This window comes from Coccidioides posadasii, chromosome 3, assembly GCF_018416015.2.
Source record: "Coccidioides posadasii str. Silveira chromosome 3, complete sequence".
Classification (NCBI taxonomy): domain Eukaryota; kingdom Fungi; phylum Ascomycota; class Eurotiomycetes; order Onygenales; family Onygenaceae; genus Coccidioides; species Coccidioides posadasii.
The window spans coordinates 3,415,833-3,434,512 of NC_089409.1; the positions used below are offsets into that span (position 1 = coordinate 3,415,833).

Here is an 18,680-nt window from a genome sequence, read left to right on the forward strand (position 1 = left end):
TAACATGACCGCCCGTAAAGGAAAAAACAAACAAAAAATGATGTTACATGATGCAACTCGTTGCAGGCATTCCCCGAACAAAACCCAAAGACACTTACAAGAAACCTTTCGTATTACTCGCCTTTCTCTGGGGAACCTCGATGGCGCTGTTTGTGCTGGACCCCACAAATACCCCACTGCCTCTACGACTCCCAAATCGTTCTCCGATGCCGATGTCGCTCAATCCAGTAAATGTGCCGCTGCGTGCCATGGCGCTTCCTCTCTCTATACGTAAGGACTTCCATCCCTCCAGCTCCCTCTCCAGTCGGAGGGACTTCTCCTTTTCTTCCCGCAGTTCACGTTCTGCACGGCGTGCCTGCAGCTGGTTTTGGGATTCGCTCGTCTGCAGCTCGTCAATTGTCTGCAGCAGTCGTTCGATCTTGTCCCGCGACTTGGAGATGTCCTCCATCAGCTGCGCGTTCAACTTTTCGCGACGTTCGATCTGAGATTGGAGATCTTTAACGGTGCGGTCGACATTGCGGACTGAGCGCTGTTCGGCATTCCGCTTTGATTCATGGTCATCAAGCTGTGCTTCGAGCTAAAAAAAAAAAAAAAAGAAAAAATAACAAACTTGTATTAGCACATATTCATCTTCCCCAAAAAAAAAAAAAAAAAAAAAAAAAAAAAAAAAAAAAAAAAAAAAAAAAAGAAAAGGAAAAGAAAAAGAAAATGAAAAGGCAGGGGGTTTTTCAGAGACTGCAAAAATCACCTACCTCCTGGATTCGTTTGTACAAGAACCTTACGTCTTGGCTGGCCGAGGAGTAGCCCTTCGTCTCCAGGTCAATACAGCGCAGTTGGGCCTCCTTGAGCTGCTTTTCCAGTGCAGCTTTGTCTTTAAACAGCTGGGCGGTTGACTCTCGCTCGGCCACAATCTCCTTCTGAATCTCCGTCACCATCGCCTCTGCTCTTCTCATTTTACCTACCGCCGCAGTCGCAACATCTTCTTGCTGCGCTAATTTTGTCTTCAAATCAAGTAATTCACGATCCATCTCGGCCGCGTTCCGCATGGCCGGACTCTCGCCCTTAGCCAGGTCTTCCAACCTCTCCGCCGCTTCGGCAAGGCGTCCCTCAAGGCTTCTCTTCTCCTTGATAACCTGGTCTCGCTCCGCGGTGGCCTCGTCAACAGAAGTCCGAAGGTTTCGCACCTGCGAAAGGAGAGACACCACTTTACTCTGAGCGTCGGTGTGGGCGCGAACGGCATCATCCCGGGAATTAGACACGTCTTGCAACGTCATCTCCAGTCGGGACTTTTCTTTGGCCCATGTTGAACTGTTGAGAACTTCATCGTCCCATTTCGATCGCAGGTCTTCCAATTCTTCGCGAAGCCTGGCGTTCTCGCCACGGATATGAAGAACGTTTTCCCGTTCAATTTCCAGTTCGTTCGTGATCGTTGAAAACTCCATTTGATATTTCTTTCGAGTTTGCTCCATGGAGGCTTCTTTGTCCTCGATATCTATTGCTCGCTGACTGCGATAATCCTCCAACTCATTTTGAAGCCGTCTCTTAGCCTGGAGCGCTGCATCAAGGTCCGCAGAGAGATCCTCAACCTTCTCCTCGAACAATTGTGCCTGCCGTTGCAGATCCTCCACAAGACTGTCCATTTCCTTACGTTCCGCCATGATCGTGGCACAGGTGTCCTCGGCCTCTTTTGCTTGTGACTTTGCAAACTGCTCCGCTCGACTAGCTTTGAGGACAGCGAGCTCGGCTTGTTCCAGCTTGTTGAAATACTCATCGGCCCGGCTCTTGTACAAACTCAAGCTGGATGTCAAGTCCACGACCTTAGAACCCTCGGCATCGAGACGAATCTGGAGGTCAGAAAATTCCTGTAGTAACTGGCTACGGCTAGCAGCATCTTGTTCTCTAGCAAGATGCAACTCGTGCAGCTCAGAAGCAACGTCTCTCAATTCCACCTCCAAACTGGATCTCGCATGCATGAGTCTCTCAAACTGAGATTTCGCCTCGGCCAAGTCGGTTAGGGTGGACTTATGAACCTGTAGCAGCGATTTTCTTGATTGCTCCTGCGAGTTAAGAAGCTCATAAAGTTCTTCGTGAGATTTGGCTTGCACATCACGAAGCGTGAGCTCTCCTGATTGGATAGTTCGTTCCAAAGCAGAGACCTTTTTGGCGGAATCGTCGAGTTTCTCATGCAAGCGACCATTTTCTTTCTCAAGCATTTTCATTCGTCGAACCGAAGGGCTCTCATCCTGCCACATATCACGAGCAGGATTCACCCGCTCAAGTTGACTTTGGAGATGACGATTTTGCATCTCAGACATCTGGAGCTGATTCTGCAGCATTTCTACTTCAGCAGCAAGGTCCATCCGCTTCTGGAAAGATACTGTATCGACTGTCCGATCAGAACGACCAGAGTCACCAGCAACTTCCATGTGATTGAATCGACGGTTGGGAGTGGAAGGATTTGAATAGCGCTTGAATTGCTCTGAGCTCTTGCGGAAATGGCCGGGAGATCTCGTGTTAGCCACTTGGTTCTGGTCAATCTCTTCTAAAAGTGCACGCTTCGAAGAGCAATGTCGTGCATCAATTTCTGCAACCTCATCCGCATGGCGACGACGCATTTCGGCCAGCTGGCTCTCAGCCCTTGCGCGCTTTTCTTCACTGACCCGAAGATTCTCCTGAACGGATTCCAGAATTGCCGCGATCTCAACCTGTTTAGATAGATCCGGTTTCACAGCTTCCCACGAGGCTGGTACCTCTGTAGCTTCAGGATTGAAAACTTTATGAAGTAGAAGTAGCTGCTGATGGCAGTCCTGTATCTCTTTATGGGCTTGGTCGAGAGAATCCTGAAGTTTTCGAGTGTTGGCTTGGGCCTGTGTCTTAAGTTGTCGCTCAGTTTCGAGGTTCCGGTGAGCCTCTGCCAGCTGAATATTTGCCGCGCTGGCGGCTTTCTCTGCATTCCGACTAGCCTTATGCTCCCGAGCAACCTCGTGGTTCAAATCCTCCAGACTAAGCGCAAGCTTTTCCTTTTGCTTCTCCAGAGATGTTATAGTCAGCTGGCAGTCACCCACTTGCCGAGAGAGTCGCTTGTTCGCTTCTTCGAGGCGAGACTTTTCGGCCTGGACCTGTGCTAGTCTCGTTCTTTGTGCGTCACTTGCCCTAGAATTGGATCGCGCAATGTCGAGGTTCTTCTGTTGAATTTTGTTGAGAAGAGCCCGGTTGTCATTCTCTGATGCAACGAGTCTGCCTTTAACAGTGACCAGTTCCCGTTCTAGGCGCTCCTTGTGTTGGTCGTTTCGAACTCTGAAGTCCTCTCTCTCTGATATTATCTGGCTGAGGTTTTGGACTTGGCTGGCTAGTCGTGCACGTTCGGCCTCCGTTTCTTCGAGTTTTCTGACCTTTGCGTCGAGCTCCTTTCGTAGACTGGCTACACGATCGTTTGCTTGTTCCATCAACTTCTTTTCTGCAGCTGTTTCGGCATCCAATCGTGCACTTTCCGCCCTTGTGATCCGTTCTCTCAGCTTGATTATTTCCGATTGCAATTCTTTTCGAGCTTCTTCCGCCGCGGCTCGTGCTTCCTTTGCCCTTCTCAGCGCATCTTGCTGGATATACATTTCTTTCTCAATGGTTATCTTGGACTCATTGAGCGTATCGTATTCCTGTTTGAGCTGGGCATACTTATGCTCCCCAAGCATTTGAACGTCGTCTCTTGATTGCCTTTCGCGACTAAGTTCAGATTGCACTTGGTACAGCTGAGCTTTCAGGTCCTTAACTTGTTGCTCAAGCACCTTTCTTGTTTGCCCGGATTGAGCGTCTTCGGAGATTCTAGCTTCAAGCAGTTTCTTTGCATCCGCAGCTTCCCGTTCTAAGTTGGCGTTCTCTGATTTCATGGCATCTATTTGTGCCTGCAATTCATGGATTCTGCGCTGCATATCACCATGTCGGGCCGCGAGGCTGTCTCTCTCCGACTCAAGGCTCTTTTTGTCCGCTTCATACTTCTTCACGTCGATGCGAAGCATGGATAACTCGCTTTCTTTCTTACGGACCAACTGTTCGAAGTCTGTAGATGTCGATGATAGGGTGTTCATCTGTTTCTGGAACTCGCGGTTCTCCTCTTGGAGCCCCTTAACCTGCTTTTGTGAAAGTTGCAACTCTTTGGTTGTGTTCGCCAACTTGATATCTAGGTCTTGTCCAGACTTTAGCACTTTAGCCTCTAAGTCCTGTAGCTTCCGTTCCTTCAAGCTCAAATGGCTATTGAGCACCTTGATCTCTTGGTTCAACTTGTGTATTTCGCTATCCCGCTGCTGATGAGTGGTTTCTACGACTTTAAGCTCATCGTCGAGCTCGGAAATGCGACCATGGAGTTCTTTCTTTTCTTTCTCAAGCCGTCCCATCAACTGTGCTGCTTGATCAAGTTGCGATCTTCTCAAATCCAAATCTTCTTCTGTTTTCTTCTTTGCAGCGATAAGCTCGTCAATTTGATCCTCTAAGCTTTCCTGGTCCGCAATGGCTCCCGCCAACTTCTCGGTAAGCTCAACCTCACGCAATTGGAGCCGTTTAAAAATCTCCTCCTTATCCAAGGCCAGGGCCCGTTCACTCTCTAACGTTTTCTTGATACGTTGCATTTCAGCGTCTGCTCGCCGTCTATCTTCTTCTAACTTCTGTCTGTCGGCGAAATCTTGTTTGGCCTTTGCCTCAAGCTGCTGGATCTTCTCGTCCCTTTTCTTAACCTCACTCGCACTGCGAGTTTCACCCAACAACGGCTTCATGTTCATGAAAAGAGTCCACCACGGGGAAGACTTGAGATTTAAGTAGAGGTGGAAATTTCGCTGGATGATACGAGATGCTTCCGCTCGATAGAGTCGTTTGTTAATGAGATGTCGCTGTACATACCCACGAGCGATCGACTGGAATCTCGTCATAATTTCTCGTATCAACGTGTCTCTCTGTTCTTCTAACTCGGCCAACACCCCTGCTCTAAAGAAAATTTTTGTCCGACCAATTCTGTACAGGGCTTTCTCGACTCCCAGTTTATCGACCATCATATGTACGGCTTCTTGACCATCTAGAATACCTTTAGGCATCCCACGGCATAGGACCTCGTAGCGATGCCTGAATTCGGCGAACGGCAAGCGGTTAGGAAAGCCGGTGCGGGCGATTCTAATCCCTTCGAGCACACCATTGCATCGAAGTTGGTCGAGAACAAGGACATTGTTGAACAATTTCGGCTTTTTCTTGTGGTTCGGCAAAATGCAACGAACAAAATGAGGATGAGTGGAATTAAGCTGGGTCATCAAATCCGATAGCTGCTCCTTGTGCCTCTGTGCAACGGTGCGAAACAGTCCCTTTTTCACGCAGCTCTTCGATATACTCCGCATATCGTCGCCATCAGTACAGTCGGAGAATAAATTTGCAATATGAGTGTCGTTTGAAGTGGACAGGAGCCGCGTCACGTTGTCATTAAGAGGATCCTTGTTCTTCTCAAGCCAGTTTTCGGTTTTATACTCAACCTCCGCCGCATAGTGAGTAAGGATGAACCCCTGGCTTAGTCGTGAAGATCGATATTTTGGTGACTTGCGATCCCATAGTGAATGTAATTTCTCAGTGAATGATCTGTCTGTGGCTTTGGGCATCACAGAGTCTTCGTCAAGGCAGGAAAATATACCGATTGGGTTGGATAATTCAATTAGATCAATGGTAGGCTGGAGGTCCTTCCCAAAATCTATGAATTGCCATTCGATCTGTTCCCTAGCATACTCCTCCTGTTCGAGAACGAACATATGGTGATTGAAAAATTGTTGCAACTTCTCGTTGGTGTAGTTGATGCAAAGCTGCTCAAAACTGTTGTTTTCAAAAATCTCGAAGCCAGCAATATCAAGAACCCCAATAAAACAGCTATCGTCTCCGCCAATTCCACTCTGGTCTAATTGGTTGTTTATTCGCGTAACAAGGTCACCAAAGCCCCGTTCATAAATACCTTTTGCTAAGGCGTCGAGGGCAAAACGAACTTGCTCGGGTGTCTGCACCTTTTCCACCCACTCACGGCCAGCTTTGACTCGGGGATGGAGCAATCCTTTTACGAACGGCTCGACATGTATACCAAGTAGGTCGCAGGCATACTGCACGCTTGGATAGGAGTCTGGCAGAAGTTTAGCCTGGTCTGCACGCGAACTTTCTTTACCCACGACGATATTTCCCAAGTGCATAACCGCCGCAATAGTGCGTAAAATAGCCAGTTGGTCACTCTCCGAGAAATGCATTACATCAAAGGCCTCCATCAATGTGTTCCATTCGTCGGCGTCTGATACTCCGGCAATTGAGTCGTTTCCGTTTCGCATATATGCAAAGTCATCGGTGTCCATGTCGTTGAGATGAAGAAACTCCTTTATTCTCGGATCTGCACCTCGCAAGAGCTGATAAAATATATGGTAGCTGCGTTCTTGAGAGTTCGCCTTTACAACCCGAGACTTTTCGAGGAGGTACCAGTCTATGAACGCCCCCGATATTTGACCAGAGGTGGTGAATTCGATACGAATAAATTTTCCAAAGCGCGAAGAATTATTATTCCTCACTGTCTGAGCATTGCCAAAAGCTTCGAGAATTGGATTGGCTTTTAGTATCTGCTGTGAAAGGTTGGAGAGTTGCTTTGAACCCGTCTTCGAGTCCGCTGCGGCAACTGCTGCAAGGTATTGAATAACCTTTTTGGTATTCTCTGTTTTACCAGCCCCGGACTCTCCACTAAATCAACATAAGCTAGACGCCTTTTAGAAAGAGACACAGAAATATGCCTTACGTCACAAGGATGCTTTGATTTTCTCCCTCGTCCACGAGATTGCGAAAAGCCTCGTCGGCCATCGCAAATATATGTGGTTTTGTTTCCTCCCGGCTTTGGCCCTTGTACAGTTTGATATACTCATTCGAATAGATCGGCAACGGGCAGTAGGGATTAACCGTCACCAAGAATAGTCCGGAGTATGTCTGCAGTACGTTAATAAGTTACGCTTCAGGGCATATGAAACGTATCCCATACATATATTAAGTCTGATTGATATCTGGTTTGCAAATTGTGGACAACGGAAGGTTCGTTGAGGTGTGTCAGCTCGGCCATGTCATCTGCCTTGTCGAATTTTGCAGGGTTAACTTTGTCGACGTTCTCGACATTTATTTGGCGTTGCTGGCAGCTCAAATGTCAGTGGTGGACCGGGTAGATGGCGAGCTAGACTCACGCTGCCATCGTCGCATTGAACAATCAACAAGCCGTCTTCCATCTCCTCGAGGACGAGACCACGGATAAATGCCTTTTCGGGATCTTTAAGCCAGACATATCTCTTCCCGGAGAAGTCATTATCTCCTTCTTGGCCTCGTATCTGATCTGCGCCTCTTCGCAGCTCTTCAGATCTGATAAACTCCGGTGCAAAAGTACCCGACGCTGGAGTGTTGTTTCGCACAGAGTTGGACCGCCGCCTACCGGGGGAACCTGCAAACGTGCTCGAGTTCAACGGGGCGAAGGATGACGTCCGGGTATGGCCTGCAGGATGCATTTGAGCTGGTGACGCAAACGCAACGGATTTGGGCCTGCCAGATCTCATTGCAGCAGTTTCTCGTGGTGCCGGGGAAGGAGAAAGGGAATTTCGACCAAATGGATTTTTACGCCGCTGTGCCACGCTTATCGAAGGGGAGCTCATGGTATCTATGAAACTAGAAGTAGATTATTGGTGCATGGGCGTGCTTTGAAGCAGACTTCCTTTGATATCCTGCTAACACAGCAATCAATGACTATGCGGTGGATGTAGGTTAGTATAGGTGGTAACGGTGATAGGTGATTGGAAACAATTAAAGCAACAAAAGAAGCACCATCAGAAAATAACACAATGCAAAAAAGCTCATATCATCATAACATGGACCTCAGTGTAGAATTCACAAACAGGCTTTTACCAGGCAGACCGGCGCGACACGACTGGCTGCCATCATAATCGGATTGTTGCTGGATGAACCCTGTTTGTTTACATTTGTTCCAGTTGGGCTGCATGTGGCTCGTGCATGGCCTTAGGGCCTTGGCGCGTTGACGCATCACGTGATTTGCCACTTCGGGCGACCTCGCAGGGTTTAGGTCCCAGGCACTTTTTTGCTCCTCGAAAACTCGTCGTCGTTGCTTGCAACTCCATCCCTTGACAACCTCGCGTTCACAGCTGACAGAGTGGTGGAAGGGTGAAACATCTGCATCTCCCTCGTATCAGTTGTCAACTGCGTCTCATCTGCTTTCGCTGTGGATGTTATTCTTCATGATGATCTGATCGACTGCATCTTGGGTTGCTCCCATAATTTCTGCGCAGCTGCAATTTGAGTGCTAACTCTTGTCTTTTTTTTTTTTTTTTTTTTCCTTTTTTTTTTTCTCCCTTTTCCATTTATTTTCTGTGTAAGAAGGCAGTTGTCACAACTGCTTTCACGTCGTTCTGTTTGCCCTGCGTGAAGCATCGCAAACGCGCGCCGCCAGAGACGGTGTCGTAGAAATGTCGGGTTTCCCCCTTCCCTCCTTTGGAGGCCACCCACCTTTCCCGCCGCAGTGGCTTCCAGACCAATCATCTGGCCATTCTGCAGATTCTTACCAGAAATACAGCCAGCTGCCGCCACAGTCGATGTATGGGACAAACGGGGCAGGCTTCAGTTCGAATGCCCAGATCCCAGGCTTGGGCACGTTCACTAATGGGATGCTACCAACACCGCAAAACTTTCCTATACCAAATGCTACCCCAACCCCTTACTACTCCCAACCAACACACGCGCAGACATCTGGTCCTTCCGTTAATTTTCAGCCATTTCTACGACCACTCAGCCAGTCTCGAAGCAATGGCAAAACCACCCACAATCCAAATATCTCCGAGCAGACAATAGGGGAGGGACGGCCAACCGGCTTGGACCAGGTTGAAACACATGATGCCATGGATTTAGATGGCCGTGAAGAAGGTGAATTGAGTAATGGGGAGGCAGATGGTGATGGTTCACATGCAGACCATCGAGCCAATTCCCAACGTGCGCATAAGTCACCTGTGATTGAAAACCAGCAAGTCGGAGACAGTCAGAAGCAAGCCACTCTGATCAACTGTGACCCAGGTAAAAATCCACGAAGCTCGACTAGTACTTTGCTGTGCTAATTATGCGACCTTAGAAGTGTCCAGTCAAAATGTAACCACAGCCACGCAAGCACTATACGCGGGCCTCAATGCCCCTTCTGGTGATCCCAATGCTCCAGCCTATATTAACACTTCAACACTACGATCTCTAAAGGATCCCTTTACTTTAAGCGAGAAGGGTACCACCAATGGCTCTCATCCGCAGGTACCAAATGGAAGATCATTAACCCAGCTGCGCATGCAGGCGCAAGGAGCGCTACTAAATCTAGCACCTCACAACATACGGTACAGGGAGTTAGTTAGCGAGGGAATAGATCCAGTCATTCTGAAGGACCTCTACGAGGGTATCGGTTTGAAAGTCACAACCGGGGATTCTGCTGATAAGCAGGCTATGGCATCGAGCCAGGAGACTGAATACCAGCCCCCTGAAGCTGAATCCACGAGGGGCAATGCTGTTCCAACTTCCATAGTCGAAATGGCGCCGCGCCAGGCTCCCAGCACGTATATGCTACCACCAGAGAGTACCACCAAGCTCGCCGTACCAACGGCAAATTCAAATACAGCGACAAACAAACCGTTAGAGCGCAAAGACTTGATTGCCCGCATGTTAGCCGCCAAGGCTGGAAAGTCCATTGCTACCCAACACCAAGAGGCCGCGCCTCCCTCTGCAAGCAAGAACATTAGTCCATCTCAGGAGCCCATACCTCAACCAGAACCCTGTGTCTCGATGAGCGGACAGGCACCAACATCCGAAGAAAATCGTGTGAAGGAAAAGAATAGAGCCCAAACCGAGTTAGCGCGGCAACGAATAGAGCAGCTTAAGAAAATGGGACTGACGAAGTCTCAATCCCAATCAACGAGCGACTCGGTCTTCGGATCACCGTTAACAACTACCTCTCCACCCATTCATACTCTTCCACTAGCTGCTACCCAACAGGATACACGAGCCTTCCAGCCTCTACCTATGAAACATCCATTACCTGAACGGCCTCCCGACCCAGAAACAGCTGGTCCACCCCGAATCCCGGGCTTATTTATGACCGGAGCTGAGCCAATGTTGTCAGAACCTCCTGCCTCCCGAACCAGCCACCAATCTGCCATTATTGAGGCATCCTCTTCTGTTGTGCGAGTGCCCCGCAAACGACCCCGTGCATCAGATTTTACTGATGACATTGTCGAAATCCCCCCACAAAAGCAACAAGATCAGGGCACCAGGATATCAAGTTCTGATCATAAAGTCATCATCGACATCAGCGAAGATGAATCTATGTATGATGTTGATGCAGATGAGTCAATCGACCAAGCTGGTGCAAAGTTTGTGTCTAATTCAGTACAATCGAAGCAAATGACAATTCGAGATGCACCACCACTTTCGGACATTGCGGCTCGACCGGTTCAATCTTATCGTTCGGCATCTTCGAATTCGTTGCCACAGACTCCGGGCAAAGGTCGAGATGAAGAAAATATACGATCAGAGATAATGATTATGCGGCAAAGGATCGCAGAATTAGAAAGGCGGCGTGACGCAAAGCGCGCAGCACAAGCTCAAACTACTGTCGCACCGAATGACTCTACGCTGTCATCTGCTGGACCAACGCCTAACCCGCAGAAAGCTGCGAAAACCCTAGATTTTGGGAAGCTGCCAACCCCTACCCAGGAGTCTCAATATCCAGTCGTTTCTCCTAATCAAATTCCCTTTGGAGCAACAGCGGCTATGGCTCCACCAAGTTCACCACTCACCGCACAACCGAAGAGCCCGTCAGCACGATCGTGGTCTACTTTAGAACCGAAAAAAGCTGAAGATCTTCGACAAAAGTTCCTCCGAAAAAGGGAGATTGAGTCTGGCCTCCCAGCACTTGAGGCTGAACTGTCAAGATCCGAAGCCAGGCTGGCCCAATTTCGTGAGGAAGAAAAGAAGTTACTTGCTGAAATTGCCAAAGGAAAGGCAGGGAAACGCCGCTTAATCGAGGAATTGGAGGAACTAGGTATTGAAACCGAAGGTTTAACGTTCGAAGAGCTACAGCTCACCAAGGATCGTCTGGAGGTTGAGCCTGACATACAGTCTCCAGGTCAGTTAGCTTCCTATTCTAATGTTATTTCTGAGGCACTTATCTTGACCCCTTTCTAGTTCGGACGCAAAATACCTCTGATTTAACTCAGGCACCGGAGGCTGTTGAGCACCATACAGCGCCCGTGCAAGCTATTAGCAGTCCAGATGAACCTCTATCCCTGCCACATAGGCTAGTTGAAGAGAGCTGTGTTTCCACCGCTGCTACAGTCCCGCAAACATCCCAAGAAGCGATGGACGTCGCTGCCCAATCGTCTGAGCACACTATGCCGATTCCTGGGAGGGAGGGTAGTGTTTTGTCTTCCCGTTCTAGTTCAGCCATGGACGAATCAATGGGAAGTAGTGCAGATGATCAAGAGGCGATGGACGAAGATGAAACATCGTCGTCTGCTTCAGTTTCCGAAGGCGATAGATCCCCGCCCTCGACCCAGTCAGGTCATCTCGCAAAGGACCTGGCCGTTGATGTACCTATGCAAAAAATACCTATGTTGTCCGAAGAAAACAGCGAAACAAACTTCGCTTCCTCTCCAGAACAATCAGTTGCATCTGATACATATGAACCACCTGAGCCTGACGCAGAAATGCAATCTGATTCTTCTGTTGCACCCCCTTTTAGCCCAGCGCCAGTTGCCCCTCCGCAGCCCGTGGATGTTGACTCGGAAACTATGCCATTAACCCAAGATGTTGAAACACTAACCCTATCCGACCAGAGATCTCCACAGCCAATTCATGAAGAGAATATGGAGGTACTTTTGTTGAACCTTTTTTACACATTCTACCGCACTAACTTCCGTATTCAGGATGTCGAAGACACTGGTCATCACTTTACTCCCTACATCAGTCCCCTACGCCTATTCAGAGCATATCGATATCACCCCAATTTCGTAACTGATATTGAAGGAGGCTTTCGCTCCCTTACATATAGTCATAATATCGATCATAACAGGCCGTTGTGTGAATTCGAAGTTTCAGGTGGTATTTGCAACGATCAGTCATGCCAGAACCAACATTTTCGGGACATGATTTTGAGTGGTGCGTTGAAGGAATTGATACCTCACTATTTTAATTGTCTCTTTATGTTATCTGATTGCCCCGTTTTACCTCTTCAACAGTACCCCAATTTTTCTTTTCTTTTTTTTTTTTTTTTTATATCCTCCTTTCTTAGCGCTAGCTTTTCCAGTCTATCCGTTATATTCCCCCTCCCTTTTTGATTTTTCCCGCTGATGCTCAATCACTGACATAGCATCTCCATTAACTCTCACAGATGATAAAATCCTGGTTGAAATGGGCTCCCTACGAGAGGGCAAAACGCCAGCAGACCGAGAGGAGTATGTCACCGGGCTAAAACGAATCATCAACGACATGCGACGGGATAAAGTGAAAGATTTTAATACAGTTGCGACGGAAATTGCTGCTTATCGTAGGCGTTTCCTCCAGGACCCCTCCCGAGTTCTAGCATTATAATTTCCAACAGGGTCGGTCCGCTTTGTTCTTTTGTAGCCCTTTTACCCTTTCCAAGAGTGGCCCGATACCTGGGCAATCCAAGGTGAGGTGAGATTGCCGGAGTTGCAATCGCCCAGCTCCAATTGGTTTGAATGAATAGCAAATACCCCAAAGGTCTTTTTCCCCAGCACTTTGCGAGGGGAATCCAGCGCACCACAATCTTCTTCCGACTTTCTTGTTTTGCTGCACCAACAGCTTCTATTCTCCATCAATCGCCCTTTCGTAACTGCCTGTCTATCCTGCTCTGGGAGCAGTAGGTCGGCTCATCGCCTTACAAGCATCGATGGCGCGGAGTTTGGCTGTCGTATTCTTCGGGCTTTGACCAAACTTGAATTTTGACTTAGGCACCCCTTACGGTTTTCCATTGGTTTAACCGGATCAGACAGGGCAGTCTTATTATTCAGAGGTACCTCCGGCTTTAACTCTTAGGGTCTTCTAAGATTTGAAGTCGACGAGAAAAGCACGGATAACCCGACAATCCTGGTGGCAGCAGTGGGTGGACTCCCAGTCGTGTCTCGGACCTCGTTGGAATTCGACCTTGTAGCCACCAGTTGCGGTCCTGTTCTGAAGCTCTCGCCAGAAGGACTTTGTTATTGGCAAAGTAACAGGGTGGAAAAGGAAAGAAACAGTAGTTATCAATTTGAAGACGAGATATTGGCAATTTCCACTTTTGCTTGGTTCCAACACTGGAGACACGCGTGTACGAAAGCATCGATTTGCCATATTTCCCATCCCATCTGTAGCATTAGCTATCGAAACTATTATACATCCACACACTTTTATTCCAAATACCCTAAAAGCTAGTTTAGGTATTCGTTTCTAGCAATTCGTTTCTCAGGACAAAACTCCCTGTCGTAACTCCATACCTCGCCACATTCTTTCGGGGCACAGCAGACATCACTCTGAACCAACATAGTAATATCTGATAATTGTAGAGAGTCTTCGAGGCTGCATCGTCGATGCATCCAGGCAGCGCGGCGTGACTCCGGCCGGGGGTTTGTCAGCAGCCCGCCTCCGGGGGAAGGAAGTGGGGAACTGCCGGGGGCCGAACTGCGGACAGCCGACCAACAACATTGCCCGCTTTCACTGCTTTGGCCTTCTCTTTGAGAGAAGAATAACTGACTGCACGACCATGCCGGCAGAGACGACGAGCATGCCCCACTAAGTATGCCGCGACCAAAGGTGCATCCCAACAAGCGCCAGAGGACGGCCCAGGCATGCGTTCTCTGCAGAGCATCCAAGAAGCGATGCAGTGGCGCTGTGCCATGCGGTCACTGCGTCCGACGCGGGCGTGCCCACGCCTGTAAGATGTCGCCGTTGCACACTGGTGCCGGCCATCCAATTCCCCAAGCAGCGGCCGGGGCGCGAGCGCTGGGTTCTACAGGAGGGAATCCGCGGTCGTTATCGCCCGAAGCGCCGCACAAAACGCATCCGCGGATGTTACGCAACCTTAGAGGCGAAAGGGGTACGTTGAAAGATTAATCCCTAGGCTGCAAGGGCGAATTTTTCTAATGCTTAATCACTAAGTCTACATTGGCGGTGCTGCATCCCTATCATTCTTGCAGTTCATCAGGGAAACTGTCGTTCAATATACAGGGCCTTCAGGCTTTACTCACAACCCCAAGGTTGATAGTATGTTGGAAAATGCATCTGCCGCAACAGATATACCGTCGCACAGTGAGGATGATACTACCTTTGACGAGAAGGTGGCCTTGCTCAGAATCTACCGTCTTGCAGTAAGTGAGGAGGGCGCCCGTGCCTGCAGCCAGTATTTACTTAAGCAGTTAATTGCATTAGACCGCCGGGATAATTGACGTCTTATCGGCCTCTGAAGCTATGCAATTGCTTGAGGAGATAGCCAACTCAGAAGCGTCCCTTCACAGCTCTAGGGTGGCTGTTGCAGATCTTATCCTTGCAATTGGGGCCCAATGTCCCAAGACAAGTACCTCTGTTTCCCAGAAAGAGAAGTTTTTCTTTACTCGTGGGCAGAAGCGCGCCTTTGCGGGTATGCTAGAAGATCCAAACTTAGAACTGGTCTGGGCTTTTCTCCTCATGGCATTCTATATGCTCGGTGCATGTCGAAGAAATGCAGGTTTCATGTATTTGGGAGTGGCCACTCGAGCTGCTGTCGCCCTTGGCCTTCACCATGAAGACTCTTATGCATGTCTCACCCCTGTCGACCGACAACGAAGGTGCATATAGTGAGAACATATTTTAAAATAAAGGGAACAGTGACTGATGATACCGCTTGATTTATAGGCTGAAAACCTGGATGAGCCTATGTGTCTTGGACTTGCTTGTGAGTTCAATCCTTGGACGGCCATCGGCAACATTGTCGCTGCGTTCGGAGCTGGGAGACGGTTTGGTTTCAATGATAGAACCGAATGATAGAGCTCAGGTTCGCCTTCTAGCTTCATATGCAATAACTGATTTAATGGATACCGTCACCAGCGAATTATATGGTCAAAAGGCGGTTTCTACCGACGCAGCCGAAGAATTTCTCCGAAAACTAGATCGCTGGAGCAAGGAACTTCCTGATGCTATGCGCACCGCATCCCCTAATCTTAACCGACCAGAGGAACAAGAGCATACTTTAGGGAGCATACAGGTTGCTTGTTTCTATTACTTTGCAACTATGTTGGCTACCCGTCCATTTCTAATTTCAACCCTTACTGCTCGTCTGGTTCGATCACAGGGTGGTCTTTCAAGTGAACCACCTACTCCAACCGCTCGAGAAGACCCCACGCATGCAAAACTGGCATCAGCATGCGTTGACTCTGCTGTGTACCTCATACAAGCCTGCCAGGATGCCCGTAAAGCTAATTTATTCCTCGCTAATATGTGTATAATGACGTAAGAGCTTTCCAGTTACAAATTTGCTAATAGGCTAGGAAACACACGCTAATTCTGTTGAAAATTTATAGGGCGCTTGTATTTGCTGCTGCTCTTGTTCTCGGGTTCGCCATGTTCGCCAAAAATAAGCCAGACCCTGAGGTTGAAGCTGCTTTCGCTAGCGCGAAAGATATACTCGACATATTCAGCCTCCTGTCGGCCCAAGCTGCACATTACTTTGAGATCCTTGTACTGTTGTCGAACGCAGTTAACGAGCAACGGCAACGACTCGCGTTGCAGCCAAAGCGAAACAAAAGTCCCTATGTTGGCCGCATATTCAGTTTGATTCCCCCTGAGACGGAAGCATTTAGCACCAACCGTTCGGCCGACATTGACCCAGACGTTATGCCCTCAATTGCTTCTTCTGGTGAAGCCGGTGATCCCCATAATAGCTGGGGTTCTCCCACCTTTCTTCCCGAAACTCCGGTCCAAGCCCTGGAAGAGGGAGGAGGAGGAGGAGGAGGAGGAGAAGAAGAAGAAGAAGAAGAAGAAGAAGAAGAAGAAGAAGAAGAAGAAGAAGAAGAAGCATTCTTTGGGTGGGATAGCTTACATTTACCCGTATGGGACAACTTTCCGTTCCTGACAGACCCATTCATTCCGGCCGGTGATTAAAGAGTGTTGCGATATAGCGATCGAAATTTGCGTTCCACTGATATTCCCGAACTGCAATCCCGCATATACATCCTCACCGTCATGCGAGGCCTATGTCACTAGACAAATGGCGAGCACTCTACCACTTCACGAACTGATGAGCTATGCGATTTGACAGTTGTGCTACTCCTTTGATTTTAATATAGCGCGCTGGGTTGCCAGATATAGCCGCCCACTCAGATCGCCTTACGATATCGGATAGTGGATCGTAAAACTAGAATATCTTGCAACGGCTGTTTTTCTGAAACTGCTTGTAGAGCTCTTGCTCAAAATCCTCTCATCTTAGCCAGGGGCAGGTTACAGCTGCTTCGCCTTTGATGGAAAGTTAAGACTCGACCTATCTCCATGCCTCTGGGAGAAGTCTGAATTGAGATTGGACGAGAGCGTGTGAAGGTAGATTATCTCATTATGTTCATGGATTATTATAACTACAAATATAATAAAAGGAAAAAAAAAAGAATAGCTAATGTTGGCTACAGTTTATTGCTTCCACCCCTACGTTGGGCGAATACCTCTTCAACATGTTTATGCATATCGTAACTACAAGCCAGTTAGTACTCACTACTTCTTTAAGAAGTTTCACAAGCAAACTCACGTATTCATCTCCTCGATGGTGAGCTTATTCTTCTCATCCTTAACTTTATACAGTGGGTTGTTCGTGTTATCGGAAAAGCCTGTATCTATCTTAGTGCGTGTCTTCTATCAGAGCATGCCTTTGGCTACTTACCAATACGCTCATGAATATTTTCCCTCGCTCTAGCAGAAGCAGCTTGCACTTTTGTAGCTCTTGGTTTGCGGACTGCTTCGTAAATCTCAAGAGCTTCCCGGATATCCCCGTTGAAGTGCTTCTCGCTGAAAACGAGACCAAGACAAGCAGCATCTTCGATCGCCATACAAGCGCCTTGGCTTTGGTCAGGCATCATCTACAGCTTGTCAGCTTTGGATTCAACTCAACTGGGTTGTCAAATGGTGTTACCGGATGTGCAGCATCGCCCATGATGCACGCCACACCTTTTTGCCACCAAGCATACGGCTCATGCACCCACAACCGCCATGGTCTAATTTCCTTTCCGATCTTTAGATGTCCGAATACCTGAGGGTCCAAATCGGGATATGGAGCCAGTAGCTCTTCCACGGTTGCTTCACTGTTCCAATTTTGAGCAGCATAGTCTCCTTTCTCGCGGGGGAAGAAACAGTAGTAGGACAGCAGACTACCACCGTTGCACGGAGAAAGGACAATCTTATTGACGTTATGATGTCCTCCCCAGTATTCGATCGCGCTATTCTGTGAGTAATCGACAAGGCCTAGCTTCACAGCTGTTGCTGTATCGACGTTGGCGTGCAGACAGCTTGAGGAAGCCGCTTTCTTCTCTGGATGGATTCCGATGAGGGACCGGACTGCAGATCCGATTCCGTCCGCACCAACCACGACGTCGTGTTGCGCGGTGGTTCCATTTTCGAATGAGATTTTGCCGGAGTCAACATCAAGGTCCTTGCACTACACCCATAAAACGACATTAGCAGGTCTATCGGTTTATTTACATCGCAATGGTCGCCAGACGAACCTTGTGGTTAACAACCAGTTTGACGGGTACGCCTTTGCCTTCTCCGACTGCACTGTCCATCAACATCGCATGCATATACTGTCGGTGGAACATGTTATAGACCTGGGTGTGATTTCGTCAGCACGCTCATTTGCTCCCTCGTTCTGGCGTACGCTTACATGTCCCCATTTCTCTTCATAGTCAGCCAGATCATAGACACTAACAGGCTCGCCAGTCTTCCAATCTCGATTGATTAGCTTTCGCAAGATAACGGGGTCGCCCTTTGCGACATCGACTTCCCACTCATGAAGCCACCGGGTTCCATTCGCAGCGCAAGAGATCGAAGCGCCCACTTCGCCAGCATAGTCCGCCCGTTCATACATGGTAACCTTGTGACCGGCACGTCTTAGCGCAATGGCAGCTGCTAAACCGCCGATGCCACCACCGACGATGGCAATGTCGAGGGGCCGCCAACCGGATTGTGAAGGCATTTTGATGGACTGAGTGTTACTGTGCTGCTGCGAGAGAGTAAGCTCGTAGGTTTGGTTACATTTTCTCTGTCCTAGGTCGCCGTCGAGCCCTTTATCTACTTCAGCGTCTTGAATTATCGAAGTGACGAGGTGCGCGGGCCGCGCACTGGATAACGGCGGAAGCGTACCCTACCCGCTGCCGACCCAGTTGTATCTGCTCTTTATACCCCTTCGGATTACAGACTTTACCCGACCAGTGCAATTTTCTCTTGATGGGTTGAAACACTAACTAAATATCAAATCAAACGTTGAATAAATCTTGACTATTCGTCAAAACTGCGCATTGTCGCGATCGCGTTTGATGCTTGGCTCTCCATTTGTTTGGGGAAATTCGCCGTCGTCCGGGTTTTGGAAGAAATGCGGGGAA

General features: G+C 48.6%; 4 protein-coding genes across 4 annotated transcripts; 2 read left to right on the forward strand and 2 right to left on the reverse strand.

Annotated features, from left to right (window-relative positions):
- Positions 1 to 94: 94 nt before the first annotated feature.
- D8B26_006032 (uncharacterized protein) lies at positions 95 to 7,583 on the reverse strand (the record flags this gene model as incomplete). The annotated part of the gene is made up of 5 exons (XM_003069954.2): positions 95 to 577; positions 753 to 6,732; positions 6,788 to 6,972; positions 7,025 to 7,168; positions 7,221 to 7,583. 5 exons carry the CDS (start codon positions 7,581 to 7,583, stop codon positions 95 to 97), a joined length of 7,155 nt encoding a protein of 2,384 aa, XP_003070000.2.
- Positions 7,584 to 8,504: 921 nt separating this feature from the next.
- Positions 8,505 to 13,459, forward strand: D8B26_006033 (uncharacterized protein; the record flags this gene model as incomplete). The annotated part of the gene is made up of 5 exons (XM_003069953.2): positions 8,505 to 9,105; positions 9,161 to 11,194; positions 11,254 to 11,939; positions 11,994 to 12,225; positions 12,458 to 13,459. The coding sequence occupies 5 exons, from the start codon at positions 8,505 to 8,507 to the stop codon at positions 12,655 to 12,657; spliced, it is 3,753 nt and encodes a 1,250-aa protein (XP_003069999.2). The 3' UTR covers positions 12,658 to 13,459.
- A 545-nt stretch (positions 13,460 to 14,004) lies between these two features.
- D8B26_006034 (uncharacterized protein) lies at positions 14,005 to 16,759 on the forward strand (the record flags this gene model as incomplete). The annotated part of the gene is made up of 6 exons (XM_003069952.2): positions 14,005 to 14,161; positions 14,224 to 14,432; positions 14,494 to 14,888; positions 14,956 to 15,549; positions 15,621 to 16,632; positions 16,719 to 16,759. 5 exons carry the CDS (start codon positions 14,005 to 14,007, stop codon positions 16,198 to 16,200), a joined length of 1,935 nt encoding a protein of 644 aa, XP_003069998.2. The 3' UTR covers positions 16,201 to 16,632; positions 16,719 to 16,759.
- Positions 16,713 to 18,274, reverse strand: D8B26_006035 (uncharacterized protein; the record flags this gene model as incomplete). The annotated part of the gene is made up of 6 exons (XM_003069951.2): positions 16,713 to 16,779; positions 16,835 to 16,913; positions 16,967 to 17,162; positions 17,216 to 17,737; positions 17,805 to 17,906; positions 17,963 to 18,274. 6 exons carry the CDS (start codon positions 18,272 to 18,274, stop codon positions 16,713 to 16,715), a joined length of 1,278 nt encoding a protein of 425 aa, XP_003069997.2.
- Between the last annotated feature and the right edge of the window lie 406 nt (positions 18,275 to 18,680).